The sequence below is a fragment of the Mirounga leonina genome, unplaced genomic scaffold, assembly GCF_011800145.1.
Source record: "Mirounga leonina isolate KUSES-001 unplaced genomic scaffold, KU_Mleo_1.0 Mir_152, whole genome shotgun sequence".
NCBI lineage: Eukaryota > Metazoa > Chordata > Mammalia > Carnivora > Phocidae > Mirounga > Mirounga leonina.
In genome coordinates this window covers 2,249,753-2,266,397 of record NW_023270380.1, presented here as the reverse complement: position 1 = coordinate 2,266,397, position 16,645 = coordinate 2,249,753, and the positions used below count along the sequence as shown (strand labels likewise).

Sequence of the window (16,645 nt, the reverse complement as noted above, 5' to 3'; positions counted from 1 at the left end):
GGCCTCTCGGACTCCGCACACCCAAGCTCCCCCCGGGAGACTGGGGGGCTAGGAACACGCTGATATTGCTGTTTCCTGCCTTCTTCAGAGGACCTGCCCTCCTCCGCCCCCAGGGCAGAACCACCCCTGCCCTTGGGGCCGCCTCCTGCTTTCAGGATGACAGTAGGGTGGGTCTCCAAGCAAGGGCCTAAGCGGCTTCCCCAGGGCCTCCCACCTTGGGCGCTATGAGTCTGGGAGAGGCCCAGCCTGGAAGAGAGCAACTCAGACAGGCTTGCAGTTCCAGAAAGAGCCACCAGGTGAAGACTCCTCACACTGTCATTCCAATGTCAACGTTTTCTTTGTGTTGAAGAACTAAGAACTGAGTGAATGAATTTTAGCAGACTATCGTGTGTGTGTGTGTGTGTGTGTGTGCATGCAAGAGAGAGACAGAGACAGAGAGAGAGAGAGAAAGACACAGAGAGACTGGTTGATTAATGAAGGACCAAAGGAAACCATTTTAAAAGGTTCTCAACAGTTCGGTGGGAGTGGTGAAGGTCAAAATTAATGCCCCTTTCTATCAACCTTGGATTAGGTTTGCAAGCGCATAACATAGTGGAGACTCGAGGACCAAGAAGCAAAAGGATAACATTTCCTGGAGAAGATGGGAACCTGCAGCCTCGGAACTGAGTGATGTCCCGGCGAAGGGTCAACCCCTGGGGCATGGGGTTCCAAAGTGTCTTCCTGCCTCCTTCTCTCAGGATGCCAATCTGCCTTCCTTGTGCTCCCCCAGCCCCCCAAAAGACAAGGTTTGAAAACAGGTGGCAGGAAGCATCATCAGAAACCTCGGGTGCGGGCGCCTGGGTGGCTCAGTTGGTTAAGCGACTGCCTTTGGCTCGGGTCATGATCCTGGAGTCCCGGGATTGAGTCCTGCATTGGGCTCCCTGCTCAGCAGGGAGTCTGCTTCTCCCTCTCCCGCTCCCCCCTCTTGTGCTCTTTCTCTCTCTCACTCTCTCTCTCAAATAAATAAATAAAATTAAAAAAAAAAAAAAAGAAAGAAACCCCGGGTGCTTTCTCACTCCCTTGAGAAAGGTCCTTCTTTGGGAGTATTTGCAATGTCCAGGAGGAATGAAAGGGACACACACACCCACGTTCACCACCGACCAGTGGTCACTTTCACAAGTGGCCAGTCTAACCAGTTGCCTCAACAAGCATGGCTTGCAGACCTGTTCTGCGTCTCCCAAAGAACACTTGTCTCTAAGATACTCAGTGGCTGCTGGGGCTGCACCCATGACATCATCGTCCTACCCTCATGGGTTCTTTGAACGTAGTGAGGGGTGGTGGGGCTTTTCCCAGATGCCGGTGAGCAGCTAGAGCTGAGAGGCTAGTTGCCTGACAGCTTGGGCCGCCCCAGGTTTGTTGGCACTTCCAGTCCTGTGTGCAGGGTGACCTGGAAAAGAAGACAGGGTGAGTGAGGGTGGGGGAGGCCACCGCGAGAACCCCGAGGGCTCACATAGCACAGTGGGTCGCCACAGGTAGTGGCCCACTCTGTCGTGGGCTATGCCTTTTTCATCACTGGGCACTTTAGGAGGTGTGGCTCAGTATCACTCATGCAGTGTCCGCGAGTCTGCCCTGAGGAGCTGGTCTGTGCCCAGATCACCCACTTTGTCCCAGCGGCCAGGAGCCCGGACGAGGCTGATGCTCTGTTGCAGCAGGTATATGGTTCTCGCAGTTGTATATTTGTTTCTGCTTTCTTTCCAGGCCCCCCCGTTCCTTTCCGGCACCTGTTCTAGTACCCTTGTGGGAGGACAGCCCATATTCCAGGCTGCCTCAAAGCCCTTCTGTGAATGGGTGGCGGTACAAATCAATCCATCAGTGATTGATGCAGACCTATCAATATGCAGAGCCAGTGGGCACCACAAAGCAGGACTCCCAGAGGGAGGAGGGCTCTGCTAGAAACCAACGGTGCTGTCTCCACATTACTCTCCCTCTCCCCTCACACCCTTGTGGGCTCCCATGTTGTCTCTGTCCTTTTGGGGCCTCCTGAGCCCTCCCCCAGGACGGCCCAGCCCTGAGATCTAAAAGGACATCTTTCCTGCCTGCTTCATGTGGGAGCCAGAGGGCGCAGAGAAGGGTGAGAGGAAGCAGAAGGAGACTCACAGCCCCTCGGACTGGTCTCTTCCAGCCCTCCGCTGTGTTTCTCCTCTCAGGGGAGAGCCACGCCTGGAAGGCCCCAGCCCACACCTGGGCAGGGGGCACTGACTTCCTCCCAACTGCTCACCGAGTGCCTCCATTGCACCTTTCCCAGAAAATGGAAACCCTACCTGCTTCCCCACTCTAATTCCTCCCCCCCTCCCTCCCACGGTGGCTCCACAAGCTGCCACCGTAGAGCCTCTGCTTATTTCAAGTGAATACGCAAGACTTGATCATGCCGGAGAGACCGTCTCCAGGGAGGGTGAGCTGTGGTAGGTAGCAACAGTCAGCTTCCTTATAGCCCACATTGTCCAAGTGCGCTTCGGAAGCCCCCGAACCCCGAGGGGAGCCGCCAGAGGGTCTCCTGCCTGGAGGGTACGCAGTACCTGCACGTTGCGGTTGAGGCTGAGGGCCGGCATGAAGACCCCGTCCACGTGGCTGAAGGCTGTGGGGCCCTGCTGCTGCCCATTGATGAAAAAGGTCAGAGTGTGCTTATTCAGGTCCAGGAGCACCCCAACAGTGGCCCCCTTGCACACGCCGCCTTCCGTCCTGGGAAGAGAAGCCCCAGGAAGCCCCATCACCACACCTAGCTCGGGACGTAGGTGATGGCTCAGAAGAATCACGTAAAGGAAGCTAGGAATATCCTCACCCGCACACAGCCCCCGTGGCCATGCAGGGAGCTATTCTTCTGGGCTATGAGACTTTTCTTGAAGTGCGCTCACCGGTTAAAGGGCCACACAGCAAGGCCTTACCCTTCGTGTATGCTTCCTTACCCTGAGGGAACCAGCTTATTCCATCCCTTTTATCCTCACAGTCCCTGAGACCTGGACCCCCAGGGAGTTTTAGGGTTTTGATGAGTGGGTCCCACTTGAAAACCTGGAGTGGGGAGCGTGGGTAGGGAAGGCTCCTTTACCTGCCAAGGAAAGGAACTAGCTTGGTGCCCTTGACAGTTTTAACCAGTGAGGATGTTGAGCTCCACAAAGGGGCAGACAGCCAGGTCTTTGGGAGATTTCAAAAGGTCCACCGGCCTTCAGCTCATCTCAGAAACCTCCCAGGGACTCCTGAAAGGCCGTGCATGGCAGGGGACAGATGCTGAACCTGGAATCAAGTCCCCCGTCTGAGTCGCCAAGAGTGGAGCCTTGAGGCTGAGTTGTGAAGCTCTCAATAAACGTCCCTGATCCCACATTTGGCGGTGGTGGGAATTCACAACCGCCGCGCCAGAAGCATCAGTGAGCGGCCCTGTGCTGAGGGGCCCCGGCCCACCTGCCTCCTCGCCGTGTTGGAAGGGGGTCCTTCAGACTCCCTTCCCTTAGCTGAGGGCTGAGGTCTCCGCCTCCACACCAGGTGCTCCACTCTGACAAGAAAACCATTTTTACCCTTTTCCGGACGGGGCAGGGGCTCATCAGCTGCAGGCTGATGGCGGGCCAGAGAGCAAGGTCGTGAGGAAGGGCGTAAGGAAAACTCGGGCGCTGACCGGAAAAGCGCTTCCCCAAAGGGCAGGATTCCCCGAGGCTGTCCTGGGACCCCCGGGGCCGGATCCCGCAGGTGGGAAAAAGGAACTAGAGCCCGGCCCCTGGGGCTGTTCAGACACCGACCGCCGGGTGGCGGTAGAGACCGGGCCGAGGCGCACACACCTGTTTCCCACCCAAGCGCACCTGCGCCCAGGGTCCGCGCGGGGCTCCCCTCCGCAGCCCCCCACCCGGGGCTCCCACCCGGCCCCTAACCCCACACAGAAGCGGAGGCGGGACCCTGAGCTAAGTCCTGACAGCGCCGCGAGGTGGCCCTGTGACTTGGGACACTTGTTTAACCTAAGCCCTTCATATACTCCGTAAAATGACTTTTGTACTGTTGTGAGGACTGAAGGAGATCGTGTAAATCAGGTGCTTCAGACAGCGTCCGGCGCGAAGTAAGCTCAATAAATGCTCCCCGTTATTCCTCCCGTGGGCAGCGTATCTGGGCACCGTTCGGTTTAAGCGAGTAGAGACGGAGCTGGTGGGTCTGGACCGGGCCCCTCTGTGGTTTGTGCGCAGGGGCGGGGTAGGTCCAGTCCCTGGAGAGACCTGGTCGCGGCCGTGAGGGCACCGGCCGTGCGGGGACTCGGGCCCGGCTGCCAGTGCGGAAATGAAAGGGGAGCAGAACTGGGAAGGGAACGACAGCCGAGGGCCCGGGCAGAACCTGGTCGTGGGGCCTACGGAGTGTCCTGTCAAGCCATGCCCTGGGGCTGCTCTAGTCTCTGCAGCAGGCTGTGCAGGCAAACACTCACTTCTGCCTGGACACTGGACACCCAAGTAGCTGCAACACCTCCCCCCGCTCCTGACGCCTGAGCTCGGGAATGGCCGCGGGGACATGGTCCCCACAGGGTCCGCGGTCCCCACAGGGTCCTCGGCCCCCAACAGCCCGCGACGGCGCACCTGTTGGTGTGGGAGTTGCAGTGCATGAACCAGCTGCGGTTGTTGTCCACGTACATGGCCCAGGCCTTGTCATCCTTGCCCAGCATCATGTCCTTGACCACGCTGGCCCTGGCCACCCCAAAGGCGGGGTCTGGGTGGTTGTCGTACCGATCCACATGCAACTCCCAGTAGTGCACGCCCTTGGAGAAAGCCGCCGTGCCCAGCACCACCCGGTCGTCATAGCTGCTGCAGGTGGCCGTCTGGTTGTCATTGGATAAAATGATGTCCCGGTGCCCAGAGTTGGGGTCAAAGGTGAACCAGGCCACTGGAAAGGAAGGAACCAGAGTCAGGGATGGAATTGGCTAGCAGTCTCTAACCTGGGCTGGGAGAAAGACTCATTTGCATCCAGCAGAAAGTTGGCATCCAGCATCGAATGTTCTTTCCTGTGTGATTCACACCTAGGCACACACGTGTTCCCATGCACATGTGTGCACACACACACACACTCTCGGATCTGTGTTCATCCAGATTCTCAATCACATGAGCCCAACCTCGTCAAGGAATGCGGACATTCGGGCCTCAGAGCCCCAAATCTAAATGCATTTTATGGAGTCTTGGTCTCTGACACCCTTCCCTTATGTTGCATACACTGCTGAGAGTTAAAGAGGAAGTAGATATCCATGGCCCCACGTGGTGGGCAGGGGCGGGGGTTGACACACAGAGAGGTGAAGTGATGTGACCAAAGTCACCAAGCTTCATCCTCCTGTTTCGCAGCCCATTGAGTGGCCTCCTCTGTTCTCCAATCCCTCAGGTTGTGGGAAGTGAGGTGCTTACTCTGAAATTATGACCACGATGCATAGGGCAAGAACTGCTGTTCTCCAGGTTAGGGGGCCCCTGCGGGCAGAGAGCTGGTGAACTCTTCATGCCTTCTAAAATGAGCCTGCAGGTTGCACCATTTTCAGAAAGCATCCCCAGTTGTGCCCTTGACAAGAGCATCTGCTCCTGCCCTTTCTCCCCTCCATCCTTGGGAGACTAACCAAGTGTGTCACATTTTCCTCAGGGCGCCCAGAGGATGTGCTAGGATACATGATGACAATAAACAGGATCAGCGTCATCCCAGGACGCTGCACCCGAGGCCGGGGCATGCCTGGGTTAGCAGGGCAGATGCTTTTTGGAACATGAGCTTTATTTATATCATCACTCCCTGCTAAGGACTCAGATGACCAAAATCCCACGAACGCTGATGTGCTCTTGTTGCCAGAAACCTGAAAGGTTGCAGCTAGGTGTGTAAACCATCAGACCTGGGCTCTTGCACTGGATATTCGAGGGATCGTTTCTTGCTGTGAGGAAAGTCATACCCAAGGACCAGTGGCCTTTTCTCCAGGACCGTCCTACCCATTCTCAGCCCCTGGGTCTCCCTGAGCCTCTCAGATGCTCATTTCCCATTCCAGTCCAGCAAATGGGGTGAAGAACTGGCTCTTTTTTGGTGGCTTGTGGGGAGGGAGGTGCAGGCAAGGGGCCACGGTGAGCAGGGCGGGGAGGGGCTGGGAAGAAAAAGTATACACTTCACCACTGCCGCATTCCCTCCATCCCGCCATTCCTCTGTCCTATGCAGCTGAGTGTTCCCTCCCGTCCTCCTTCAGAAGCTCATCCACAGTGCCTGAATCTGGTCTTCCCCCGAGCCCCCAGTGCTCACCATCAGAAGTCTGCAGGACGACGGTTTTACTGTAAGGCCCGACGCCGGAGGAGTTGAAAGCTTTGACCCTGGCATTGTAGGTGCTGTTGAAATGCAGACCGTCGATGGTGCACAAGGTCTCTTTGCCAACATACACTTCCTAAAAGACAACCAAGAGTGCTCAGGAGGCGCCTCTGTTAGCTGGAAAATTTCTCTTGGCAACATGTTGTCATTCAAAGAGCTAGTGCCTCAATAGAGCTTTTGAATCAGGGGAATGTGGCTGAGTGGCTGCAGGCCCACAGACCATGTCCAAGTCGGACACACAGTCCGACCACTGGCTGGCCAGCCCATCTGCCTGTGGAGATGGGAGGTGTGACGGGGTCCTAGGGAGGCAGCGAGGGATGGCGGGTCTGCAGCCAGCTAGCATGCCTCCTGAGAATGTCCTGCCTCCGCTGAAGTCTGCTGGTCAGACAGGACTTCCCAAGGGGCTGGAGGTACAGAAACCCCCACTTCCTTCTTGGTTGGAGCAAGAGAAGGTTGCTGGGGTTTAGTGGGAATGTAAGCTAGGAAACGTGAGCTAAGCATCTAACTAAACAAAATCACCAATCTTTTTAGAAGAAGGGTCAGCACACGTGATGGGAAGAAGTGTGACCAAACACAGGTGGGGTCAAGTTGATTTGGATTGAGAGGGGCACTCCACCTCCTCCCCATCTTCTGCCACCCCTGAGGTTGGCATCTTCCACTCCTTGGCCCTCCTCCCCCAGAACTGCTTTGCTCACAGCCTTCTGAGACGGTGAGACATTTCTGTATGGGACCCCAAAAATCCTTTAGTAGGGATTTATTTTCTTCTCCATTCACTTCAAACTTATCTTTGTCCTCTTAACTTTCCCAAATGCAGAGCCTGGCCCTCCTCCTATGCCACTGTTTCTACTTTGTCTAAAACATCTTTCCTATCTGGTTGTTTAGGGGGTTGGCTCTTCATTTGTTACTCCAGGTTATTAATAATAGCAGCTGTGTTCCAGGCATTGTACAAGCCATTTTAATCCTCACATGATCTCTGAATGTTGTTTTTGTTTTTTTTGTATTTTATATACAAGGAGACCTGGAGAAGGTAGGAAACCTGCCCAGGATCAGAGTGAACCAATTTGGAAGCCAGGGTTCAAATCCAGGCCCGCCTGCATTCAAAGCCAACACTTTTCCCACTATAACGTGCAGCTCCTCATAAATTCTAGCCCCTGTATCTAGCTTTTGTTAGTGGTCATGTCTCAAAGGGGAGAGGCATCTGTATTTGAATTCTGTGGCTGCTTCTTTGCACATCCTAAAACAGTCTTCTCTTCCCATTTCAGAAACAGGGGCTCTTTTCCTGGTTTCCGGTCCCAGAGTTCTTTCTGGTCTTAGCTCCTTTGCACAGCCAGAACACCTGAGGTTCTGAACCCAGTGAGTGATCTGCCATTCCGTGCTGACCCGACCCCAACTCGTCTCTTCCCTAAATTGCCCACATTCACACAGGACCCAACAATTCCTAAGGGTTCTTTCCCCAAGTCTTACGTTCCTGTAGGATACCTTTCAAACAAACAAACAAAAAAATGAAACAACATATGCATAAATCCGTTTGAGAGAAACAAAAGGAACATTGGTCTTTGGCAAGATTCGATAGATGGTGCAGGTCCCTAGGAGAAGGAAGGTCACAATTGTTAATGGTGGCAGTGGTTTGTTCCAGTTTGTCTTAGTCTCCTCGGGAAGGGAAAGGAGGAACTCTCAGAAGACCCAGAGTTTGTTCTCCTTGGTGTTCCTGCCCACAAAGCAACTTGACAGTGACCTGAGCTTCGCTGTGTGAAATCTCAAGGTAGAGTTCTATTAGGGGGTCTGGGTTGGGGTCTCTCCCAGATGGGGGAGTCGAAGACCATTTCTGGCTCACTAAGAGCCTTTATTGTCGCCACGATATTTCATCACTGGAAACGTGAGTGTAGAAGGTCATCCCAACCCAACCACCATTTACAAAGTATCTGTCTTCCCAGGCAGAGCACCTTGCCGGGTAGAACAATCTGACCCAGGCAGGGCAGGAAGCGACAGAGTGTTGAGGGAGTGGGGACCTGCGTGAGCAGAGATATCTGGGAGGATGTGGAAGAATAGCTATGACTACACTGGTGGGGTGAATTGGGAAGTCGATCCATGCAGGTGACAACTTCTCTGAGCTCGTCCTCTGCCTCAGACCTGTGTCAGTCTTCAGAGGAAAGCTGTCCTAAATTTTCTCTGTGGCTGCCACCTCTGCCCAGACCTAGCCCTTGGTAGAGCAGCCCCATCTTCCAAGGGTCCAGACCCACTGGCCCTCTGTTTTGGGGCCAGTGCCCTTTGGGGGCAGCATTGGAGCTGAGGGCAGCCCCATGGGCTAGTCCAGAAGCTTCGGTGTTACCCCCCAAAGCAATCAGGAGGGCCTCACCCGGAACTGGCCCCCGTCGCCGTCATCCAGCTCCAGGATGTAGCCGTCCACGGGGCTGTGGGTGAAGGGCGGCATCCTCCAGGCCAGCGTGACACTGTTGTTGTGGGTACAGCACTTCTCCAGCTGCAGCAGGGGGCCGGGTGGTACTGTGACAGGAACCGCTAGTTCAGTGCCCCAACCCCTTGAAGGGCCCCGGACACCTGTGTGGACTCTCCTCCCCCCTGGCAGTGGCCCCCGGCCCCCAGAAGGAACGGTGGCCACCTGTGGTCACTCCCAGCCTCTCGCAGCCCCAGGAGTCTCCCTCTCAAGGCGGGTGGGGGCGAGGGCAAGCACGGGTGACTGGTGACCGTGCACTTCCAGCGTGTCCTGGAATCTGGGGTTGGGGGATGGGAGAAGCATGGCAGATGCCCCTGCACCTCTGCGTCTGGAGCCCTAAGGAAGGGCTGTCCTCTTCTCCACCTGCCCACTGAGAATCCCTAGTTTTGAGTCTCAGACCCACGAGGGATTCCCACAGAGCCGGGGTTCGCATGCCTCCTGGCCACACACAGGCCTGTGTGGACCCTCTCTGTGGCTTATACCGAGGCTTGGGAAGGAGCTATTGGGGTGGGGGGCATGCAGAATTCAAAGACACATTTGAACTTTTGGCTGGAAGCACCTTAAAGGCCCAGGGAACCAGATCCGGGAAGGAGAGGCAATCTTAGAGTATCCAACAGCCAACCCTCGGAATTAGGGATGTGAATCAAATGTATCTTAAGTTCTATCATGGCAAGATCAGGAAAAAGGTTTTATATTCTAGCTTCTTTCGGGCTCAAGAGATTGTAGAGATAAATCCAGTCCACACTGACAATTGTTGAAGGGAAAATCACAACATCGGATTTCTAAACACTATGGAGGGACGCCTGGGTGGCTCAGTTGGTTAAGCAACTGCCTTCGGCTCAGGTCATGATCCTGGAGTCCCGGGATCGAGTCCCACATCGGGCTCCCTGCTCTGCAGGGAGTCTGCTTCTCCCTCTGACCCTCTCCCATCTCATGCTCTCTCTCTCTCATTCTCTTTCTCAAATAAATAAATAAAAATATTTAAACACTATGGAGTTCAGTTTGGCTCCGGTCGTTAGGGCTGTCTTCCAAAACGCGCCTGATGGTTCAGCTGGGTGCAGCCCTGTCTTGTTTACAGACTTGGTCTCAGGACTGGCTGAGCAGAGCCGACTCCCTGGGCCTCAGTTTACAAGCATGTAGGGGTCCTCTCTCCATCCTAGGCTCTGTTGTTGCTTCTCCCACTTCCTCTGTGAATCCGCCACCCAATCCCACCCAAAGCAACATCCAAGCCTTGGAAGCAGCTCCAAACCACCTTCTTTCACACCCTCCCTTCCCAGAGCCACCCCTTCTTCTGCCACAACTCCTCACCCTCTGCCGGGCTCCCCCTGCTCCTCAGTACCATGTCTCATTCACACCTAGGGCAGGTGGCATTTCCAAACCTCGCCTGAGGTGCAAACCAAGTGTGGGAGTGAGCACGCAGATGTGCAAGACACTTGTTTTGTCTTTAGTGTAAAACTGGCCACATGTTTGGCAGGTAAAGATTTCCTGCACTCATAGATTCTGTAGGTGTGGCACTCTGTCCTTTGATATTTTGGTTTTAAAAAACCAAACAGCTTTATTGCCTCTCCGGAATGTACCCTTGATGCCTCTGGAGAGAGAGACTTTCGAATAGGACTCTGGTTCTGGCCAACACTCGCTAATTTTGTAACCTGGTTCAAGGCATGCAACTTTACTTGACCCTTAGCCTGTGTCTCCCATGGCTCTCCCCCACCTCCTAGCACCCTCCATCTTGTTCATTCTGCTCTCACCTCTGACCTTCTTGCTCTTCTTGGAACCCAGAAAATGGATTCCTGCCTGAGGGTCTTTGCATTTGTCACCCCTCTGCCATCTGGAATATTCTTCCCCTATATCGCATCTCTCTCCTCCTCCTCCTCACATCAAAATACCCCCCTTTCCCAAAAAGCCTCCACTGGACATTATATGATATATTTGTGTACTGTCTATTTCCTTTTCTAGAATATCAGCTCGATCTTATGAGAGAGTTTGTTGACTTGTTCAAAGCTGTGTCCTGCACCTAGAAGAGTGCCTGACACACGGCAGGCACTCACTAAGTGTCTGAATAAACAACTAATCCTCTTTTACAAATGGGAAAACTCAGGCTCAGACTGGGGTGCTACCCACCCTGGGCCACCCAGCTAGTGGGTGGCTGAGCTGGGACTTGAAGCTGGGTCTGTGACTTTGGCATCTCTCCCCTCCCGCTCTGTTTTCCAATGACCCTGAGCTGCCCCCTCAGAGTGGATGCCTCTTCTGAAAGAAGCACAGACTGAACTGGGCCAACCACGGCTCACCCCTACATTTCATCTGGATGAAGTCCAGCTGGTGGATGGCCTGCAGCAGCGGCTCGCTGTCCAAGGTCAGATCAAACTCCGCAGACACTTTTGGCTCCAGGGCACCTTTGACCCACTGCTCCTGAGACACCTGGACACGCTTGATCAGAGCGTCCGAGATCTTAAAGGGGAGCACAGAGTTTAGGGTTTTGATTTGCAAAGGAAAACTCATGCAGCAAGTGGTGGGGAAGGAGGGGCTTGGTGTCTGTGGCTGGGGAGGAGGAGGGGGGCTGCGCTAGCCACATGCTCTCAAGCCACAGCAGAGAAGATATGATCCCTGCCAGCACGACACTGAGCAAATAAAAATGCACTGTATCGTTGGAATCATATTTTAAAAGAGCAATCATCTAAATGTGAAGAAGAACTTGCTATTTAAAGGTATCAGGCCAAACCATTTTGTGAAGCAAATGATTCTTTTTTAAATACGCAAAAGCAGTCTTCATTATTCTGCTTTTGCTAGATCTCGTCCTTTGCAAAGTGAAACATACCAGTGGTTTGTCCCAGGGTCTGAAGGAAGTGCTTCCTATAGCCCCAGAGTTTTGAGGCTCACTCTCCACAGTGTGTTCCCTCCAAGTTGCTCTGCTCCAAACTCCCCATCACGCCCCCAGCTCTGTTCTCCTCTGCTCATTCTGACACTTGCACGTGTCCCCGAGGAGCCATGATCCCGTGTACCCTTCTTGGGGACTAGTCAAGGGGATTCATCATTTTCCCCGCAGATGGAGGACTGAGCCACCATCTGAATCACTGTCGTGTTCTTGAGAGTGGCTCGTGGCCCTGAGTCAGCCCGGCTGTTGGAGGGATGCCCCAGCAAGGCTGCTTGGGCTCTGCGGGTAGTGGCCATCTGTCTATGCCTGCAGGACTCTGCACATGGAGGTAATGGGCCGTGTGGATTCTGCTAACTCACGTCCTCCACCACAATCTTTCCAGCTTGTCTGGCAAAGACTGTCCTCTCCCATTTGTGGGGAAAATGTTGAGTTGGGGTCTCTGGAAGTTGAAGCATAAACGCATGACATTTTGGCCCTAGAAATTATGACATTTGACTCCCTCTTTTAATCAGGACACAGAACCAGGGTCACAGCTAGTGAGAGTCAGAGCCAAGAGGAGAGCCTAGGTCCTCTGGAATCTCTGAGCAAAGGAATATCTACTCAATTCCCTGGAAGGGACTAATCCTTAATCCTAATCCTTAGGGACTAGTCCTAAAACTTCGGCTAGTTTGGGGACTTGGAGTGGGAAGCCAAGCCTGTCTCTGTCCCCCGAGCGCAGGCTCACCTGCAGGAACCCGGAGGGGTCGTTCTCCTTGATCACCTCCAGGCAGTACTCCATCAGCCCCGTGGACTGGCGCAGCTTCAAAGTGCAGTGATTGATCTGGTCCCAAACCATCTGTGATGAAAAGAACCCCTAGTGACCTTCTCATCAGAGGAAGAGCAGCTGGGCTGTAGTGGGAGTTGGAGAATTAGCACAGAGAAAGCCCTGGGAGAGGCGACCACTTTGCACCCTCTCCTCTGGCTGTTCTGCTCCTGAGCTCCATGGGCCCTCTCTCCTGGGGAATAAATGGACCCACTTCCCAACAAGCGGGCCCAATGCCTGACAGAACGAACTCTGTTCCTGAACTCTGGATAGCAGAGAAAGTGCACAGTCTGAAACTCTCCACGGGACCAGTGACCAACCTCTTATCTTACTTCTCACCTGTCATGGATGGGTTCTGCTGCTTCACTTGAAAGCCACGGACCATCCCCAATACTCATTCCTTCTTTCCTTGAAAGCATTATTTCCTAATTCATTTGGGAAATGTCTATAAAATAGGTTGAACCCTCCAAGACAATGAAGCAGTCCTCCGTCGATGCAGAGTGTTCATGGCACCTGCCTGGACCAGGAGCCCAGTGTCCTGTGAGGGGAAACCCTCCCCTTCCCACGGTGGACATTGGTCATATTATTATTGCTCATTTGAGGGCATGAGATACTAGAGAGGGCCTGAAGAAGGGGACAGAGCTGGCGACCTGAGCAGAGTGTGGCCTCGCCACCAACCCTGGTCACTTCTGCTCTGCAAGGTGAGAGGCAGAATTCCTTAGATAGAAAACAGGACCTCAGAGAAGATGGGAGACAGTATTTCTGACCTGAGCAGGAGTGTGGGCATCTTACTGCAGCTTTGTAGGGAGAGCATGGCTTTGGGGAAAGTCACGTGAGTGTGAGCAGGTGCAGGGGCAGCTTGCTCATCCCTTCTTCGCCTCATTCATTCATTCGTCCATTCTCTCACTCAACTCATATTGACCCGGTGCCTACTGTGTGCACCACCCCACATGCGGTGTGGAGGCTGTGATGAGGACCAGGGTGTCATCACCCAGGTACCTACCTTCAGCTTGTGCTCCCTCTCTTTGGTGACCTTGGTGAGCAGCTTGGCTTTCTGCCGAGTTAAAGCGTCGACCAGCGCATCACACTGAGCAACCAGGCAGGCTTCATAGTCCAGTCCGTTTTCCTGGGGGAGGCAGAGAGCTTTAGGGAGAAGACATGCTGAAATCTGGCCAGTGCTAGACACAGAGAAGTATTTCAGAGAAGCTCTTGGCCAAGTCATCTGTAACATTATTACATTGGAAACAATGTGAATATGAGTCAGAGGAGGGGTACCATGAATCTTGGCACATCTCTATGGTGGAATATCCATTGTCATTCAAACCTTGTTCATTAAGAGGTTTTTTTTTAAGCTTTTATTTATTTGACAGAGAGAGAGAGCACAAGTAGGCAGAGAGGCAAGCAGAGGGAGAGGGAGAAGCAGGCTCTCCACTGAGTAGGGAGCCCGACGTGGGGCTCGATCCCAGCACCCTGGGATCATGACCTGAGCCGAAGGCAGCCGCTTAACTGACTGAACCACCCAGGTGCCCCAAGAGTTTTTAATATCATGGAAAATGCTCATGAAAGACTGGGAAAGGGAAAAAAGGGGGGGGTTACAAGTTGTGTACGGCACAATCCCACACTGGGTGCATGTACACATGTGTCTAAATCATGGAGGAACATGTCAAAATGGTGAAGCGGTCACCTAAGGTGGAGAGATATCGAAGTTTTTCTTAGTCCTGTCTATTGTTCTCTACTTTCCAAGATTTCTACAATATATACTTTTGCTTTTTGTAGTCAGAAGACAGGAAAACAAAATACAGTGCTCTTGCTGTAGGATCTGTCTCGGTCTTAAAACAGAATCCTTCGAGGTCTCTGAGATCAGCAAGGATTCCGAGCCCGTGCCGTGGCCTGTGCTGAAGCTCTCACCACCGGCACCCCAGAACGTGACTGTGTGTCCCTTCCGGTTCATCATCTCTGTGAGCCAGTCCTCCATGCATGCGCATGCATGCAGAGCACACGCGTGTGCACTCTCTCCTGCAGACAGCTCCTGAGGCCAGAGACTGGGCCTTCTTGATCTGTATTGGACTCAGTATGGGACACAATACGGGAGCTCAGTACACACATGGATTTAGTAAATGATGCATTGGTATTTTGATGCACTGATTCCCTGCCTCTGAGGCTATGCAGTAGGACAATTAAACCTTCTTTTTTTTTTTTAAAGATTTTATTTATTTATTTGACAGAGAGAGACACAGCAAGAGAGAGAGCACAAGCAGGGGGAGTGGGAGAGGGAGAAGCAGGCTTCCCGCGGAGCAGGGAACCCGATGTGGGGCTCAATCCCAGGACTCTGGGATCACGACCTGAGCCGAAGGCAGACGCTTAACGACTGAGCCACCCAGGTGCCCCGACAATTAAACCTTCTACAAAATGCTCGCCACACAGGACTGTCCCTTCCCTCTTGCCACTTCTCGTCTGCTTCCTGTACTAACTGCCCTCCCGGGACTGGCGCTCTCCTCACCTGGATCTGCTGCAGGATGTTCTTCAGCTGGACCAGAAACTCCTTTGCTTCTTTCGCCTTATCAGAAACCCCATTTAAGGCCTGGGACAGTTGGGCCTAAAAAGATATCGTGTGTTGAAAAGGCAAATTAGGGGTGAACAGCATATAGTTTGTTCTTCACCAGCAAGGCTGGTGCGTGTAGGTGAGGGGCTGGGCCGGTTCCCCCATGCCCCCATTCCTCATGTATGCAGAGACCACTACTGACTCATGGGCCCTAAACAGTTGCTTATTCCTCCAGCAACAGTTGACAAATGTTGATTGACCTACACTCTTCTGTCTGGACCCCAAAGCTGGACAGAGGTAAGGAGCGTTCCGCTAATTTGTTGAGGCTGACTGGTCTGCTCCTGATGTTTGCAGAACCCAGGACCAGAAGGCAAATAGAGCCCTCTCCTCCCATGGTAGTTCTATCCCTCATCAGTAGGACCCTCAGATGCTTACGTATGGACATCCCAGGTCCCAGCCACCCCACCCCACGCCTATTCGTCTTTTGGCCTGGGGTGGGGGAGGGCAGGGAAGAGGCCTGCCAGCCCTAGAAATGGGCTGGAGCCATCTGGACTGGGAACCCTGAGGCATTGTCTAGAGGTGGGATACGGGCTCTACGGCAGTCCCCTTAACCCTCGGGACCCCTCTCCTTGCAGAGAGCAGTGTGGACAGAGGAGGCCCAGAGGTGGAGCTGCCGGCCCAGATGGAATCTATGGCCTTTAGCATTAGGCTTCTTTTTAACAAAATGCACACACACACACACAATCAAATTTGTCTCCAAACCTAGCTATCGCAGAGACTGATGACCTTGATTGTTAAGCATGTTAACCATGAGTCACATTTTTCTAATTAAAAAGCTGAAGATGGGGCCAGAAAGGCCAGGGTCATATCCTCGCCCCTCCCTTGCTTTCTTGAGGTCATTGCTCAAATGTCTCCTGGTCAGTGAGGCCTTTCCTGATGACCCCATAAAATAGCCCTCTTCCCTCACCCCACTTTGTTCTTTATAATGCTCATCACCCCTCGACATAGCTTTGTTTACTGGTTGTCTCCCCACGCTCAAATGTAAGCCCCCTAGCACAGGGAACTTGCCTGGTTTGTTCACATCTAGGAGCCCCTGGCACATGGTAACATTGCATGAATATTTGTGGAATGAATGAATCAGTGGTTGGTATTCTTTAGACCATACCAAGGATCCTCTGAGTGTGGCTCCTGGGCCAGCAGCCTCAGGGGCACCTGTCACCTGGGGCTGTGTTTGAAATGCAACTTTTATGGCCCCATCCCCTGGCCTGCTGATCAGAAACTGGAAAGGAAGGGCCAGAGCCTGTCTTTTATGAAGCCCTTGAAGGGGATCTAATGTCTTTTGAGATCCACTGAACTGTACAAACACAGCCTGGCTGAGCATCTCTGAGGACCGTGGTCACTAAAGCCATGGAGTAGAAGAGATGACTCAGGGAAACATGCGGAAAGAGAAGCAGGGGGCCTCAGACCTAGGGAGCACCAACAACACTGAAGGTGAGGTCAAGGTGAAGTTTGGGCTCGGTCCTGCTCGGTCCTTTCTCCACTGCCTTCCCCATCCCTACCCCTGCCCCAGGTGGTTTAGACTCCTCCCTCCATGGCTCACCCAGGGTGTGCCTCTTTCTTTCTTTCTTTCTTTCTTTCTTTCTTTCTTTCTTTCTTTCT

The 16,645-nt window shown here is 53.4% G+C and overlaps 1 protein-coding gene across 2 annotated transcripts in view; it reads right to left on the bottom strand.

Annotated features, from left to right (window-relative positions):
• Positions 1-1,102: 1,102 nt before the first annotated feature.
• TRIM67 (tripartite motif containing 67) overlaps positions 1,103-16,645 on the bottom strand; it is a 47,204-nt gene continuing 31,661 nt past the window's right edge. For both annotated transcript variants that reach the window (XM_035008374.1, XM_035008375.1), the window contains 9 exons: positions 14,945-15,040; positions 13,448-13,570; positions 12,367-12,477; positions 11,059-11,218; positions 8,675-8,820; positions 6,256-6,394; positions 4,581-4,884; positions 2,556-2,718; positions 1,103-1,426 (listed from right to left, as the gene is read on the bottom strand). In XM_035008374.1, the coding sequence (XP_034864265.1) occupies positions 1,361-1,426; positions 2,556-2,718; positions 4,581-4,884; positions 6,256-6,394; positions 8,675-8,820; positions 11,059-11,218; positions 12,367-12,477; positions 13,448-13,570; positions 14,945-15,040 (1,308 nt within the window). In that variant the 3' untranslated portion in view covers positions 1,103-1,360. The remainder of the gene's footprint in view (positions 1,427-2,555; positions 2,719-4,580; positions 4,885-6,255; positions 6,395-8,674; positions 8,821-11,058; positions 11,219-12,366; positions 12,478-13,447; positions 13,571-14,944; positions 15,041-16,645) is intronic.